Source organism: Ctenopharyngodon idella, chromosome 17 (genome assembly GCF_019924925.1).
Source record: "Ctenopharyngodon idella isolate HZGC_01 chromosome 17, HZGC01, whole genome shotgun sequence".
In the NCBI taxonomy this organism is placed as follows: domain Eukaryota; kingdom Metazoa; phylum Chordata; class Actinopteri; order Cypriniformes; family Xenocyprididae; genus Ctenopharyngodon; species Ctenopharyngodon idella.
This window is the reverse complement of record NC_067236.1, coordinates 14,182,101-14,197,507: the sequence shown is the minus strand read 5'-3', so window position 1 is coordinate 14,197,507 and position 15,407 is coordinate 14,182,101. Positions and strand designations below refer to the sequence as shown.

Here is a 15,407-nt window from a genome sequence, read left to right as displayed (position 1 = left end):
ACTGACAGGTGACGTGAAAAACACTGATTATCTCTTCATCACGGCACTTGATAATGGGTGGGATATATTAGGCAGCAAGTGAACATTTTGTTCTCAAAGTTGATGTGTTAAAAGCAGAAAAAATGAGCAAGCGTAAGGATTTGAGCGAGTTTGACAAGGGCCAAATTGTGATGGCTAGACGACTGGGTCAGAGCATCTCCAAAACTGCAGCTCTTGTGGGGTGTTCCCGGTCTGCAGTGGTCAGTATCTATCAAAAGTGGTCCAAGAAAGGAACAGTGGTGAACCGCCGACAGGATCATGGGTGGCCAAGGCTCACTGATGCATGTGGCGAGCGAAGGCTGGCCTGTGTGGTCCGATCCAACAGACGAGCTACTGGAGCTCAAATTGCTCAAGAAGTTAATGTTGGTTCTGAAAAAATACACAGTGCAGTTTGTTGCGTATGGGGTTGCATAGCTGCAGACCAGTCAGGGTGCCAATGCTGACCCCTGTCCACCTGCCGAAATCGCCAACAGTGGGCAAGTGAGCATCAGAACTGGACCATGGAGCAATGGAAGAAGGTGGCCTGGTCTGATGAATCACGTTTTCTTTTACATCACGTGGATGGCCGGGTGCATGTGCGTCGCTTACCTGGGGAACACATGGCACCAGGATGCACTATGGGAAGAAGGCAAGCTGGCGGAGGCAGTGTGATGCTTTGGACAATGTTCTGCTGGGAAACCTCAGGTCCTGCCATCCATGTAGATGTTACTTTGACACGTACCACCTACCTAACCAGACCATGTACACCCTTTCATGGAAACGGTATTCTCTGGGGGCTGTGGCCTCTTTCAGCAGGATAATGCACCCTGCCACAAAGCAAAAATGGTTCAGGAATGGTTTGAGGAGCACAACAACAAGTTTGAGGTGTTGACTCAAGATCTCAATCCAATCGAGCATCTGTGGGATGTGATGAACAAACAAGTCTGATCCATGGAGGCCCCACCTCGCAACTTACAGGACTTAAAGGATCTGCTGCTAACATCTTGGTGCCAGATACCACAGCTCACCTTCAGGGGTCTAGTGGAGTCCATGCCTCGATGGGTCAGAGCTGTTTTGTCAGCAAAAGGGGGACCAACACAATATTAGGAAGGTGGTAATAATGTTATGCCTGATCGGTGTATATGTTAGACCTTGAACGAATGAATTAACAAATCAATCAATCCTAAATGTTGTACAATGAAGAAAGAAACTTTCCTATTCATAATGTTACATTTTCTCTGTGTATGTTCTATAGCCTGTTTGTTTGGCGGTGTGTCCACGCTCCTCACTGAGGACATGCGGTCTCCTCTCCTCTGCCTCGAAACCATCACGAGCCCAGCTGACAGCACGAGTGAACAGATCAGACGCTGATCTTCACAGAGTCTTACTACCCGTCTGATCCGTGACCGGATGCATGTGTCACCCTTTCCTGAACTGAGCCGTTTTTGAATGATAGTTGGGCCAAGGTGTCACAAGACCCAACGTACAGTAAAAAGATCTGTCAGATGTGTATGTGTTTACCCCTCACGTTTTTTTTTATTTATTTATTATTATTTAAAAGAAAATCTTGAGCTACAAGTTGCAGGATGTAATTTATTTTGGAGTCCGTCTGTATCGATGTTTTTGAGATTTTCTTCCAATTGAAAAAGAACTTGTAGCAAGCAAAGTACAATTAGCCTTAAACTACCCGTTGAGTGTTTTTTTTGTTAATTTAGGTGTGGTGTTTTTGTTGGAGATTCTCGTTTTATATTATAACCTGATTGTTTTGTGTTGTATTTCTTAATGTTGGTTTAGTTGGGTGATTCATTTTGAGGTTTAATAGATCTCCTGTGGCCTTCTCCCTGAATGTAACACTGGCGTTATATTCTAGGATGTCAGCATGCCAAAGCATTCTATGCACTGTATACTTGACCTGCTCACTGTGGTTGTCCAGTGGTCTTTTAATGTTGATCTTGAACGTGATCTGATCTCCCTTAACAGTAGATGACACTCCTAACCTCATATGTAGCAGCTTTAGCTCGACTAGTAAATGTCTGTGTGAGTAGGAATGAACCGTATGCTTCGTGTTTTATGTCTGAGATCAAAGTTTAAAAGAAAAAATGGAGATGCAATCCCTCAGAAAATGAATGAAAAGAGTTTGTTCCAATGCTGTCTTATCTGAATTCACTGTTCATCTTGCTGCTGAAGCCTTTATGACATCACATTCATTCTGATTAGGAATCAGTTTTTTATTGTTGTAGTTTTTTTTCTCCATTTGATTTTACGCTGCTGGATTGTCGAGGCTCAGAGTGAACTGAAGATATGAAATGCAACATTTTCTCTCCTTCAGCGTTAACATTCTGATTGAAAGAGATGCGTAATCCGTATTATGATTTTCTTATCAATGTAAATATCATTTGTAAAGACATTCTTTTGTATATTTTTGTGAAATGTTTCTTAAAAGCCAACTTTAATAATAAAAAAAAAAGATGTATATATATATATATATGACACATTCATGTAAAACATTGTCACAGTTATTGAATTGTCTTATTCAACAGATTGCAAGTTATTGAAATCTCACTCGTTCTAAAGCGACATGGACTGATTGTTCTGGGTTCAATACAAATCTGTGGCATGTTGATTATCAAAGTATAGTTTACAGTAATTAAATTAAAATGAGGACAAAGTTCTTTTATCTTGTTTTGAACCTGGAACATTCCTTTGAAATCTTTTGGCACAGTTTATTTGATCATCTCTCAAGGGAAAGACTTTGTCAGTGTAAAAAAAAAAAGAATAGCACACTATGATAATGAACTTCCTCATTACCCAGATAATATGTTTACTTACAGTTTACTGGTTTTTATAACGCAATCAGGAAGCTTTTTAACTCAGTTCTATGATCAATCCATCATTTAATGCAAAATACACATTTAATCTGAGCTGTATCTCAAGAAATGTTAACCTATTGATCACATGATTCCTCCAAACACTGCGATTCAACAGGATTTAAGAATCTCAACAGGCAATGGAAAATTTTATAATCTTATAACTTTATTAGAAATATATTTACAATCTTCCTTATATACAACACGCTAACATCTGTAGGTTGTGATTTTCTTCCATCATGTCATTTGTGGCCATATCAATAAGTTTAAACATATATCAGAATCTCTAACGTTAGCTTATTATTACGCTTCTGATCTTAAAGAAGCACATAGCCATGCATGCATTAATAACTACATAAATTGATGGAGAGAGAATGTGTGTCAGAACTTCACAGAGAAGGACGAGCCGCATGAGCAGCCGTGTTCAGCCTGTGGGTTCTTCAACACCTGAAAGGAAGAGCGGATGAGCTCCTGACTGAAGTCAATAGTGGATCCTTTCACAAATTCCAGACTGTCCTGGTCAATTATTATCCCAACACCATTTCTTTCAAACACTCTGGAAAGAAAGAGACAGAAATAAATGCAAGAAATCAAAAATTCATTTCATTAACGATTTCTGCGGTATGAATCTTAGCTTTTGATTTGGTAACAAAGGAAGGCATAAATTTCATGTTCTTTAGAGAGTGAACTATTAGAAAAGTTAGATCAACTAGATACAATTAACATAGAATGAAGTTTCACATTGATTAAAAGTCTGTACCCTAATCCTTAAAATGGTGCTCTCATCTCCTTATTCAATACTCATCCAAAATGTATTAAAATATTTTAATTATTTAGCAATAATGTATATTTTTTAATATGTAGTAACACAGTTTAGACTCTTTCTACAGCATCAAACTTCTTGTTATCAAAGATTTTGTACATAAAATGATCAATTATTTTTATAATACTAAAAATAAGTATATAGGAATACCATTATTTTATATTAAGTATAAACAGAATATTTTTTATAAGTATAATTTAGTATAAGTTAAATAACTGTTTTATATTTTATTCTAATTTATAACATAAATCCTAGATTATCTCATTTTTGTTTATTTATTGTTTATTGCTAGAAAACAACAAAATCATGGGTTTAAACTCACTTAAAGGAACACTCCACTTTTTTTTTGAAAATAGGGTCATTTTCCAACTCCCCTAGAGGTAAACAGTTGAGTTTTACCGTTTTCGAATCCATTCAGCCGATCTCCGGGTCTGGCGGTACCACTTTTAGCATAGCTTAGCATAGTTCATTGAATCTGATTAGACCATTAGCATCTCGCTCAAAAATGACCAAAGTGTTTCGATATTTTTCCTATTTAAAACTTGACTCTTCTGTAGTTACATTGTGTACTAAGACCGACGGAAAATGAAAAGTTGCGATTTTCTAGGCCAATGACTAGGAACTATACTCTCATTCCGGCGTAATAATCAAGGAAATTTGCAATGATATTACGCAGCGCCTCTCACAAATATCTCCATGGTTGCAAGGCACGCTCCCTGTGCAAACAGGGGGTCACAGGCGCTTCGTAATATCATTGCGCCTGCTGCACCCATGGTATGGCAGCAAATTTCCTTGATTATTACCCCAGAATGAGAGTATAGCTCCTAACCATATCGGCCTACAAAATCGCAACTTTTCATTTTCCGTCGGTCTTAGTACACGATGTAACTACAGAAGAGTCAAGTTTTATATTATATTATAATATTTAAACTCTTTGGTCATTTTTTAAGGAGATGCTAACGGTCTAATCAGATTCAATGAACTATGCTAAGCTATGCTAAAAGTGGTACCGCCAGACCCGGAGATCGTCTGAATGGATTCGAAAACGGTAAAACTCAACTGTTTAACTCTAGGGGAGTTGGAAAATGAGCCTATTTTCAAAAAAAGTGGAGTGTTCCTTTAAAGTTTGGTAAAATGGCTCCAAAACTCATATAAAATACAGTACATGTAAATATAACATGATATTGACCTGAGGTTGATGAAAAACATGAATTTCTGAGTAGTGAATTTCTGTTTGAGGAAAGTGGCTACACACTGATTTTTGTAATTACCTGTCATCTTCGTTTCTAACAGCATCCACTGAGAATTTATACTGGAATCCTGAACATCCCCCTCCCTCCACTGATAACCTCAGATACTCTCCCTTACCCATAATCTCAGCAATCCTCTGCAGGAATAACAACAACAAAAAAAGACATTTTTATTTGATTAATATTATTTGTTGCTGTCCATGTCTAGTATGGATGGGGGTTTTTGTAACTGCCAAAAATGTGATGTAGGATGAGGTGTAGGCGAGTTCAAACCTTGACACAGGATTCACTGAGAAGTATGTCATCAGCTGCAATGGATGAGTTTTGAAGTTGTTTGGTGGAGGAGGCGCTGCTGTAGCGCGCAGTGGAGGTGAGAAGAGCTGGACATGTTTTCACTGTATGAACTCTGGCCGAGGAAATGCTAGAACAACAAAAACAAACACACGTGACACACTGAACTGCTGCACACAATGCCCTTGATAACACTAACCAGTTTCGATATCCACAGCACAGTAATATAGTTATATTAAAAATAACTATGAAACAAATTAAAGCTTTTTTACGCTTTGGCTTAATGTTTAACAGAACGGAGAAGTCTAAGCAAATAACAACAGTGGTTTAATTTCACCGTAATTAAACCAAATTATTTTAACGTACATGTGGCGATTATCATTCGACATTCAAAAGTGTTGATGTGCTACTTTAAGTTATCAAATGTTGTCTTCTGTGCTGTTAGCTCTCATTCGCAACTGTTTTCAAGCTAGCTAGCTAAGCTACCTGCAAAAGCTATTAACCGAAGAACATGCACCAAACAAAGTCGTTTTATATAAGACATTACATCCGGAATATATTACTGTCATTTCGCTAATTTGTGCATACTTGAGAAGGTGAAATGACGCTGTTTTAGGGGCGCTTATGAGCAGTCTTCTTGCGAATGACATCTTCTATAACTCGGATAGGACTGCGCATGTGCATGACGGAGTTATCGAGAGTGTGGGTTGCCAGGTACTCTGTATTTGGGTTCTTGTAAACCCTTTTAAAGTAATTTCTCTGTTTATTAGTAAAAATAAAGACTTATTAGTTGTTATCGAAAGTGATTTTAGGTAATAAATAATAATAATAATAATAATTATTAAAAACTTTTTAATGCTCAGTAAAAAAAAAAAAAGTTAGACAAAGTATTGCAGTTAAGTTAAATTAAACATCATGTACCATCATAACTTTAATAGCTCCAAGATGCAATGCGAATGGCTTACCTTTCTGATGCAGTTTTATGTTACAAATGTATTTAATTGATAGCTGTCTACTAAGCAAGTTTAATGTGCATTTTTAAAATGTCAAGTTTTATGGGCAAAACAAATGACTTCTACATTGTAAAAGAGCCTGCTGTGATAAACTCTTATATATTTGTACCAATAATTATGACTAAAATTTCAATCAAGCCTCAAATATGCCAGATTTGAGCTCTGTAAAGTATGTAAAGCATCGCAGAGACATAATCTGGCTAATTTTATACAATTACTAATTGTGTAACATTTTTGCATTTTCAATTTAATTAAATTGTACATAAAACCTTTATTCACAATATAATTACTTTATTTTCCTTAAAACTGTTGTTGCAATTACATTAGGATACCTCTTAGAGATATGTATTTTAAAACAAAAATGTAACTTTTAAGAATGCGCAAACATATTATGGTTTTAAAAGTTTATTTAAGCTGTTTCAAAGATGGACACTACTTGCCACCACAAATGAAGAATGACCGATCAACAACTTGAAGAAAGAAAAGTTTTGGTAAACGTTTTGAAAACCGATGCAGTAAAATTGTTTTACTTCTCTTTATTAACCTTTTCTTTATTAAAATTGCCGGAAAAAGGGTTTTTGATATATCTGGCAACAGAATGCTCTCCTGTTTCCATGAGTCACTGCTATTGGTTAAGAGTTCGCCGAAAAGGCGTGTGCGTTAAAAAGACGCCCACACAGACAGTATTTGATTGGTGGAGACAGTCATACTTACTGATCTCGTGACAAGGAAATCGGGTGTGAGCTGGTCTGAAGGAACTGGTAAGTAAGTAAGTAATTAAATACGCGTTAAACTCGCTCCTGTTTTGTTATTTTTTGAGTTTTCGGTGTATCCATTGGTAACCGTAACATTCATCTTCACGAGGAAGTATACCGAAACTACGCAGAGATTCACTGTCATGTGATTGACCGATGTTGTTCTTGTGTTTGTTGTAGTCTCTGAGTCAGGTAGTTTGCTCTTTCTCGACAGGATTCGTCTGAACCATGGATTACCGTATGCTCTGCGTTGTTTTACTTTCTTTCCTCGCCTACACTAATTCTGAGCAGGTGAAATTTGTGGACTGTGGTAAGTACTCACTCATTTTTATATATTTAACAAATTGAATAATCTGTGTTGTCTTAATTCCCTGTCTGTTTTGTTCTTTTTTCCAATCATTCCACTTCCTTACAGGTTCAGTAGACGGAAATGTTGTTGAGGTTGACATCCAGCCCTGCACACAACAGCCATGCCAGCTTCACAAGGGACAGTCCTATACAGTCAATGTAACATTCAGCAGCAGTGAGTTGCTTTATACATCTAGTAGATAAATAAATCAGATCTAAATTTAGGGAAATAACAACTTGTTTGTATTTCCCATAGGTGTTGCAAGTCAGACCAGTAAAGCTGTGGTTCATGGAGTGATCGCTGGTGTCCCCGTGCCCTTCCCCATCCCTGTTGATGATGGTTGCAAGTGTGGAATTCAGTGTCCTATTGTTCCACAAAAAATGTACAGCTACGTCAACCAGCTGCCCGTCAAGAGCGAGTATCCAACTGTAAGTGTTTAAGTTCTTCATCTTTCTCTAGTTCTAAACAGTGCTTTAATGTCACAGGCATTGACTTTATTTGTTTTTGGTTTGTTTATTAGCTAAAACTGGTTGTGGAATGGGAATTAAAAGATGACTCCAGCAAAGATTTATTTTGCATCAAGTTCCCAGTTCAGATTGTGAGCTGAAGGCCAACACTGAAGCCAGGATAAAAAAAAAAACGCTTACAAAGGGAAGCATCTGGATGTGTGCCTAACCACTTTTCTATGGCCTTTTTAGATCTAATATTAGTAGACACAGATTTTATGATTTAAACTACTACTTTTGTTTCTAACCCTGACAGATTTGTTATTTTAACATGTATCTTTAACTATGCACACAGTGCCACTCTACAAACATTGCCTAATCTTAGTTTGTTGCTAAAATTGTGTCAATGATTCACCAGAATGAGATACTGGCAAACAGTGGTCAGTGCCGGTGATTAAATCAAGTGTGGCTAGACAGTGTTCTAATGTTTCTAATCATACCATCTTTGAGCAAATAGTTGTGTATTTTTACTTGTATTTTTAAATCTGCATATTTAATAAAGACTTGAATCTTAAAATGAGCTTATTTTATTAAAACATTGGCGAATGTGGGCGCTTTTGACACGCAACTATGTATGTTACTGAAGTAAACTATTTTTGTTAATGGTAAACTGATTTTTGTTTGAGTATTTTTATGCAGAATGTTAAAGTAGGGCAAAATTAAAATATTCCCCCAGTGTTCTCACACCTTTTGATCAACGATTAAGATGAGGGAACCCTGTATATATTCATTATATACACTTCTATGACAATTTTTTAATAGTAAAATTTCCATGATAGTGGGGACACTGTCTGTTTATGCTCAACTGGTTAGCTAAGAGTGCACTCCAGTTTAAGTAAACCAGTTAAACCTAATACTATGTGTAAAAGGCTCAATGTAAAGCTAAAAAAAGTGCATTCTCTACAGCTAAAGATATCTTTATTTGAAGTGTTGTCTATTAAAGTGATCTCTTCACTGTTTCTCCTTTCTGAGTCTGGTGTCTTGTTTCAGTTCTGCTTTCTGACAGCAGCTTTTTGTTAATTTTGAGAGGTCACCCATCATGTGTTTGTGAGCTTGTGGTTACTAAGTCAATTGTGTCAAGTTCTGTTTTAATTATATAAATTTAGTATGACCAAGAAGAATTTGTAGTTAACTTTAATGTTTAAATATTGAACATTAGCAATAACTTCACTACACAATTATTTTACTGGAAACTTGCAAAAAGAAACACCATTGTCTTTAAATAAACTCTTAAGCAAGCAGGATATGACTATTGGCAAAACTGAATCACCAAGCCACAATAACTTTTGAATGTGTGCTTTTTATTACAAAGAAACAAAAGCGAGCAACATTTCTTACAGAAATGACGTTACAGGTACAGAAGTTATTTGTGCCATACTCATTTTCCTCTTGGTTGTTTGAGCAAACATTCTGTAAATTATTTGGATGCTTGTTTGGGACAGAGATTAGTGTATTGTGTTTCACAGGAATTTGTTAAAACCAGAGGACCACATGTGTTCATTGGCCCTGTTATCACAAAACAGCATACCATTATCATCTACCTTATCCAAAACCAGCTGGAAACACAGATCAATTTTACAGGCATGCTAAAGATGGCCAAAATAAAAACAACATGAGGTAGAAACCCATCATACAAGAACTTCCTGTATGCGTTTACGTATCTAAATGCTGTTCTAAACCTAAAAGAAATGGAATGTAACTTTTGTAGCATATTTTTACGCAGCCCTTTCAAAGAAAGCCAGGAAATGGCTGCTTTATTACCTTTTTAGTGCAATTCTGCGCAGTACTGAACATGTTTTAACCAGTCAAGCAAAGGTTCTACATAACTTAAAATCTTTCATCCCCAAAACAAAAATTTAAAATATATTTTTTTTAAAAAACACACCAATACATCATATATTGGATCTTACTGATACAGAACTATCATCAAGCATAGGAAATGTCCCTCTCTTTACAACAAAAAGTCAAGCATTGACATCCACACAAACATGCTGTTATGTAATGAAATTGCGGGGGAAAAGATTCTGCTCAACTTAGAAGTATAAAGCTTCTGTTTCAGTGCTAAAATGCACTGTTTTAAGAAAACTGACGAATGTCTCCATTTTCTTCAAAAAATATTTTTTTGTTTTTGTTTTGGCTCATCAGTCCTTTCTCCTGTTTTTGACAGATTGAGAAAGAAAAAGCAATAGACATATTCTTACAGTCACAAATGGAGTTTGATACATTATCAATAGCAAGCCAAGAGAAGAAAGTGAATGTATCAGGATTTTTGAGACAACCACTATCCTGTAAACAGGTTAAATTTACAAGTTTGAATGAAAGTAGTAAGGCATCTGATATGTTTTTAATGATAATACCTCAAAGAACCATGCTGTACAGTAGACGGAAGTACAGTATGGAGCTCTAAAACTCATTTTACAGGACTCAGTTAATCCAAAATTAGAGCACTTGTATGTTAACATAAAAGATTTTAGTTTAAACATTTTTCCATAGTCCTCATAACAGCATTTCTGAGGGTTATTTCACTTGCATAAATGTTAAATAAAAAAACAGTATTCATCTGGGCCCATTATAGCGCTGCCTCCAATGATACCTCTCTAAATAATAATAAAATACTTTAAAACATCACAAGCAAGTCAGTTTGTCAAATTAACACCAAGAATGTCTGTTAAAACATATCACAGGCTAAAAACTGATAAAGGTACCACTGATGCTTTAAGCTGAGAGCGGCACAGGACTTGGTAAAACCGTTAGCAAGCAAAATGATATCAAACCCGTCACTGTCCGTTTTGTTTGAGCCTCTCCAGTCTCTGTAGCAGAGCATTTCCAAACGCTTCTCTATATCCAGGGCTGAGGGAATCCAGCAGCGAGTAAACAGTCTCATGATACTGGGTGTTCAAGCCCTCATCCACCTGATCAAAGGTATGACCCACCACCTGACAAATAACAAACACAAGTCTTTAGGACTCAGTAGAAACATACCATCTGGTATTTCTCACTTTTCATCTTTGTGATCAGTGGCAGGACTGAAGAAAACAAGTGTAACTTTTTATTTGTGTGTAAAATGAATGTACTATATTATGTTTTAATAATATTTGTTCTTTAATATTTTGTATTCTGAGGGGATTTCATGGTACTAGACAATATTCACCTCTAAATTATGCATTTCTATACAAAATACAAATATTAGGAAAAAAATATTTCATATCTTCAGCTGTTACAGTGTTTAAAAGGTACACTATGTAACCTTTTTTTGTTCAAAATTAAATGAGTCAATGGCTTTTCAGAGATGGTGAGAACTGAAGGATTTGAAATGTTGTAAAAGCGAAGCTGAGATGCTGTTATACTCAACAGGTGAGTATGGTATATTATTGAACAGATAAATTGGCATATGTAGCTTAGTGAATGTTTTATGAGCCGTATTCATATTCCATATTCATCCACACAGTCAAGCAGAACCAAAGCACAGTCAAAACAATGCTCTTCCTCAAAATGCATGCAGTTTTGGTTTTTAACGCTAGTGGGCCAAACGTTACATAATGTACCTTTAAGTTATAAACAGAGCAAAGTTATTTAAAACACATGGAAGGCAGACTTGTGCCATCTGGTGGAACAAATGAAGAAAATCATATGTAATACCATGGTGTCCACTGTATAGCCCTGTGTATATACAGTGCACAGCATAAATGAGTACACCCCCTCTGAAACTTCTGAAAGTCAGCAATTACTCAATTACTTAGAAGACATGTTAGGGTTCTTTAGAGATAAAATGTTCCAGCAAGTCTGCTTAATCAATTACCAAAGAAGCATGTCAAAATTATTCAGGAAAATAAGATTTTCTTATCAAGGTGATAAAATGTGTAGCAAAAATGAGTACACCCTCCTAAAAGGTACTAAATAAAACGAAATAAACATTTTCTGGTGTAAGTTTAAGACAATGTTTGAGTGGTTCAAGTGGTTCCATTGTTGTCAGCATTAAGGGTTATTGAGGTAACCTCAATAACAATAACAGGTAACATACTTACCTGTTGAGGTAAGTATGTTGAACCAAAACATTTGAAGAAGTAATTTCCTGACAATTAAAAGTATAATATAACCCTTAATGCTGACAACAATGGAACCACTTGGGAGAGAACTGTCAGGAGACTTATTTCTTAGCACAAAAGAGGACAGTGGTACAAGAGGATTACCAAATCATTGTTTTAAGTGTGAAAATATAGCAAAAGTAACACAGAAATTCAATAACAATGGACTTGTGACTAGGCCCCTGAAATAATCAGGCCTTCATTTTAAGCTTTCATTTAGTGATGAGGGATTTTTTTTGCTAGACAAAGAGCAGGAGAAATACCAAGCGAGTGTCTCAGAGCCAGCAAAAGCTATGAAAAGAGTGACTGTTTATCTCACAGAGTAAGATGCAGCCTGCGGAAATGACAAGCATGGTTGTTGTTCTCACTGGAACTACCTACTGTAGCCAAAGCACAATAAAGTCAGCCATTTCCAAAGCCCATATTTACAAAATATAAATTCTGGGAATCAATACTCTGGTCTCATGAGACCAAATCAATCATTTTGGATCTAACAGCATCCAAAATGTTATGGTATTGCTAGAGGAGGAGTACAGTGAGAAGTGCCTGGTTCCCACAGTAAAGTTCAGTGGTAGTAAAGCTCTTATATAGGGATGTATGAGTGCTGAAGGTGTGAGGGAGTTGTGCTTTATCAATGCTGTCATGAATTCCCACACCACTGTGTAATTTAATACACAAACTTGAAACAGAAGATGTTACCCTTTCCTCATTCCCTGCATTATTGGAAATTTTTTTCAACAGGTGAAAAACCTTCTGTGGACATGTATTGCACTCAATCTTAAAACTCTTGAGCACCTGTGGGGGATTCTGTAGAGACGAATTGAGCAACACTCCCCATTAAAGATCAGGGCATTTAAGGAGCTCATCATCCAGTAGTAAAACAGGACAGATGTGACAATTTGTCATGAACTTGTACACTCCGTGCCAAGAAGGGTCAGAGCAGTATATTCAAAATTATGGAGGGCATACTAAGTACTAGAATATTATACATTTGTTGAATTAAATCTAGGGTGTACTCATTTCTGCAATCCTTCATTTAAACAAAATTGGCTAATTTACTTATTTTATGGCTATTAATGACCTATATTTCTCAGTTTTTATTATGTATATGTTTAATACATTTTAGTTTTGCCATCTTTCCATGAATTGTATTACTGATCATAAAGAAAATACATCTTTTGTATTTGTTCAGAGGGGCTGTACTCATTTATGCTGCGCACTGTGTACATATATATATGTATAAAATATAATATATATATATATATAGTTGCAATAGTCTTTTTTTCCCTATAGTGCCGTATATCCAAATAAAATGGAATCTTGTAAAAATGTAGGGCAGGACTTGATTTTGTCCATCAGGAATTGATTGGATGGTTATATTGTTGTTTTTTGTTATTGCTGATTCACTTATCTAATGTGATTGACAGGCTGTCCCGCCCTGGCACCTGTAAACATCATCAGAGAAGAGATGACATTGGAAGAGGGAGGGGAAATTATTTTGATTAAAGATTACAAGGGCACATGTATTTAAAAAGATAAGATAATTGCACAGATAATTCATAATAAATACTGCAATATTCCCTAACAAAATTTATTTCATGGTGACTTTAAAGTAGAGGCCTAGATTGAAAGTGGACCCCATCTTCATCTTTGGGAAAACATCAGACTGTCAATATTACAATCAATGTTATAGAGAAAATGCTGTTTTTGGGTTGAACGGCTGATACTTTATCACTCACCCTTAACCCTGCCTCGGTGAGCTCTAAGCAGTATCGGTTTCCCTCTCTGGTTTCCACGTTTATATACGCCATATCTAGTCCGCTGGTGAGATTGTGAGAGACGTGCATGTCTGTGACTGCGAAGAGCACATCATTGACCACCGCCTCAGCCTCCAGCCGCATGTCTTTAACCTCTCCCAGCTCCACACAGCGATCCTCATACGAACACATAGACAGATCCTCTGGCTTACAGTCCACCTCCATCCCCTAAAAACAACAGTGAGCCTCCAGATTATGGATTATCAGACAAATAACCCGCAGAGATAAACTGCATGTTCATAAACATATGACGTCGTCTGATCATGAGGGGGCGCGAGCACTGTAAAGCCATGCTAACGCTAACTAACAACTAACAAGTCACGAAGTACGTTTTGCTCTTAGTAAAATTAACATTGTTTTTTGAAAGAAACACTCAGTTTATTGCAGATAATCGGTGTAATGTAATATGTAACTTGCATAAAGGCAATCTGAAAGGTATTAAGTGCTAGCTAACAATATTATTATTGCCAATCGAGGCTCTTGTAGCGTTAAAGTTCCATTTAACGACAATTCCGGGTTATATTGAGAGAATAATAGTTTTGACGGCATACATAAGATGTTAATTTGTTATATGATAAAGTCTGAAGCGATAAATATTTATTTATTAACATTATTTTATAAGTTACTAACCTCCTCCTGGGGTGGTTCGTCAGAACACTTCCGGCTCATGCCGGCTGGGACTCATGTGTGACTCAATTATGCGCAGTAGTTGCGCAGACGAGCTTCTGCGTATCCGCCTCAACAAACGTTATAGTATCTACGGTATTTTAGGAAACAAATTTGTAAAAATATAGCAAAATATCTAAATCTATAATTTAGCTGTTGGCTGTATAAGATAATTCAAAGCTAACAGCTAAATTCCTTACGTAACAAATTGTGCGGGTGGATGCGCGAGCTTTGGGGGGGCGGAGGGGCTTCTAGAGAATTCTTTATTTTCCACAAATAACATCAAAGCATAGTTATTGTCCAAAGATGTGAATACATTTAATTTACTTTATTACATTTTATAAAGTTGTGTTATTTTTCTTACATTTTACTGTTTTTCGTTATTCAATGTGTATTCCAATGGTGACATCACTTGCATTTCCACAAGTGTTACTACTGAAATTCACCAATGGAAATTTACTGGATTGTTCATGCATGAAATTTAATTTGTTTATGTCATCAGATCCAAATATTCGCATTAATTCCTAAACTTTAGAATGTATATTCACTCGCCAACGAAAAAAATGGTAAGATGAGTTAGTTATTAAAATGAATTTATGATGTAATGGTAAAAATATACATATACTGGCGAATAAATTGCAGAATTTTGGCCTATTTCAGAATAATATTATACTGTACTATGTAGTGTCAGTTTGAAGTATGTAAATACAGGCTAACGGATCAGATCACAGATTTAAAGAAATAGACAAAGATATGACTGACAAACCTTGATATCAGATCATCAACTAAATCCATTACACCATGTAATTTAAGCCTACTTACCATAAATAAAGTGACTTTACTATTAAAGATTTCTTCCAATTCGTAGTAAAAATAACACTCCTGTAGCTGAGCGGGTGAGCTGTGTAATGGCTGCGCAGAGCGGATGCTCGTGAACACTCCGCGTGGGGCTGCGCGCGAGAGAGTG

At 36.3% G+C, this 15,407-nt stretch overlaps 4 protein-coding genes across 9 annotated transcripts in view; 2 read left to right on the top strand and 2 right to left on the bottom strand.

Moving 5' to 3' along the window:
• eml5 (EMAP like 5) overlaps positions 1-2,550 on the top strand; it is an 84,300-nt gene extending 81,750 nt beyond the window's left edge. The window contains exon 43 of the mRNA XM_051869047.1: positions 1,274-2,550. Coding sequence (XP_051725007.1) covers positions 1,274-1,310 — 37 coding nt within the window. The 3' untranslated portion in view covers positions 1,311-2,550. The remainder of the gene's footprint in view (positions 1-1,273) is intronic.
• Positions 2,551-3,030: 480 nt separating this feature from the next.
• Positions 3,031-5,982, bottom strand: isca2 (iron-sulfur cluster assembly 2). Of its 3 annotated transcripts, none has more exons than XM_051869039.1 (4): positions 5,838-5,982; positions 5,232-5,379; positions 4,980-5,095; positions 3,031-3,441 (listed from the first exon to the last, which is right to left on the bottom strand). In XM_051869039.1, exons 1-4 carry the CDS (start codon positions 5,897-5,899, stop codon positions 3,267-3,269), a joined length of 501 nt encoding a protein of 166 aa, XP_051724999.1. In that variant the 5' UTR covers positions 5,900-5,982; the 3' UTR covers positions 3,031-3,266. The 3 variants fall into 3 exon arrangements, with proteins under 3 accessions (XP_051724999.1, XP_051725001.1, XP_051725000.1); XM_051869041.1 differs by having other exon boundaries at positions 5,736-5,911; XM_051869040.1 differs by lacking the exon at positions 5,838-5,982 and adding an exon at positions 5,616-5,793.
• An 898-nt stretch (positions 5,983-6,880) lies between these two features.
• LOC127498996 (NPC intracellular cholesterol transporter 2-like) lies at positions 6,881-8,831 on the top strand. Of its 3 annotated transcripts, none has more exons than XM_051869042.1 (5): positions 6,881-7,023; positions 7,232-7,327; positions 7,433-7,540; positions 7,622-7,794; positions 7,887-8,831. In XM_051869042.1, the coding sequence occupies exons 2-5, from the start codon at positions 7,246-7,248 to the stop codon at positions 7,971-7,973; spliced, it is 450 nt and encodes a 149-aa protein (XP_051725002.1). In that variant the 5' UTR covers positions 6,881-7,023; positions 7,232-7,245; the 3' UTR covers positions 7,974-8,831. The 3 variants fall into 3 exon arrangements, with proteins under 3 accessions (XP_051725002.1, XP_051725003.1, XP_051725004.1); XM_051869043.1 differs by having other exon boundaries at positions 6,939-7,031; XM_051869044.1 differs by having other exon boundaries at positions 6,952-7,027.
• Positions 8,832-9,152: 321 nt separating this feature from the next.
• Positions 9,153-15,404, bottom strand: gskip (gsk3b interacting protein). Of its 2 annotated transcripts, XM_051869045.1 has the most exons (4): positions 15,263-15,397; positions 14,405-14,531; positions 13,697-13,942; positions 9,153-10,808 (listed from the first exon to the last, which is right to left on the bottom strand). In XM_051869045.1, the coding sequence occupies exons 2-4, from the start codon at positions 14,441-14,443 to the stop codon at positions 10,650-10,652; spliced, it is 444 nt and encodes a 147-aa protein (XP_051725005.1). In that variant the 5' UTR covers positions 14,444-14,531; positions 15,263-15,397; the 3' UTR covers positions 9,153-10,649. The 2 variants fall into 2 exon arrangements, with proteins under 2 accessions (XP_051725005.1, XP_051725006.1); XM_051869046.1 differs by lacking the exon at positions 14,405-14,531 and having other exon boundaries at positions 15,263-15,404.
• Between the last annotated feature and the right edge of the window lie 3 nt (positions 15,405-15,407).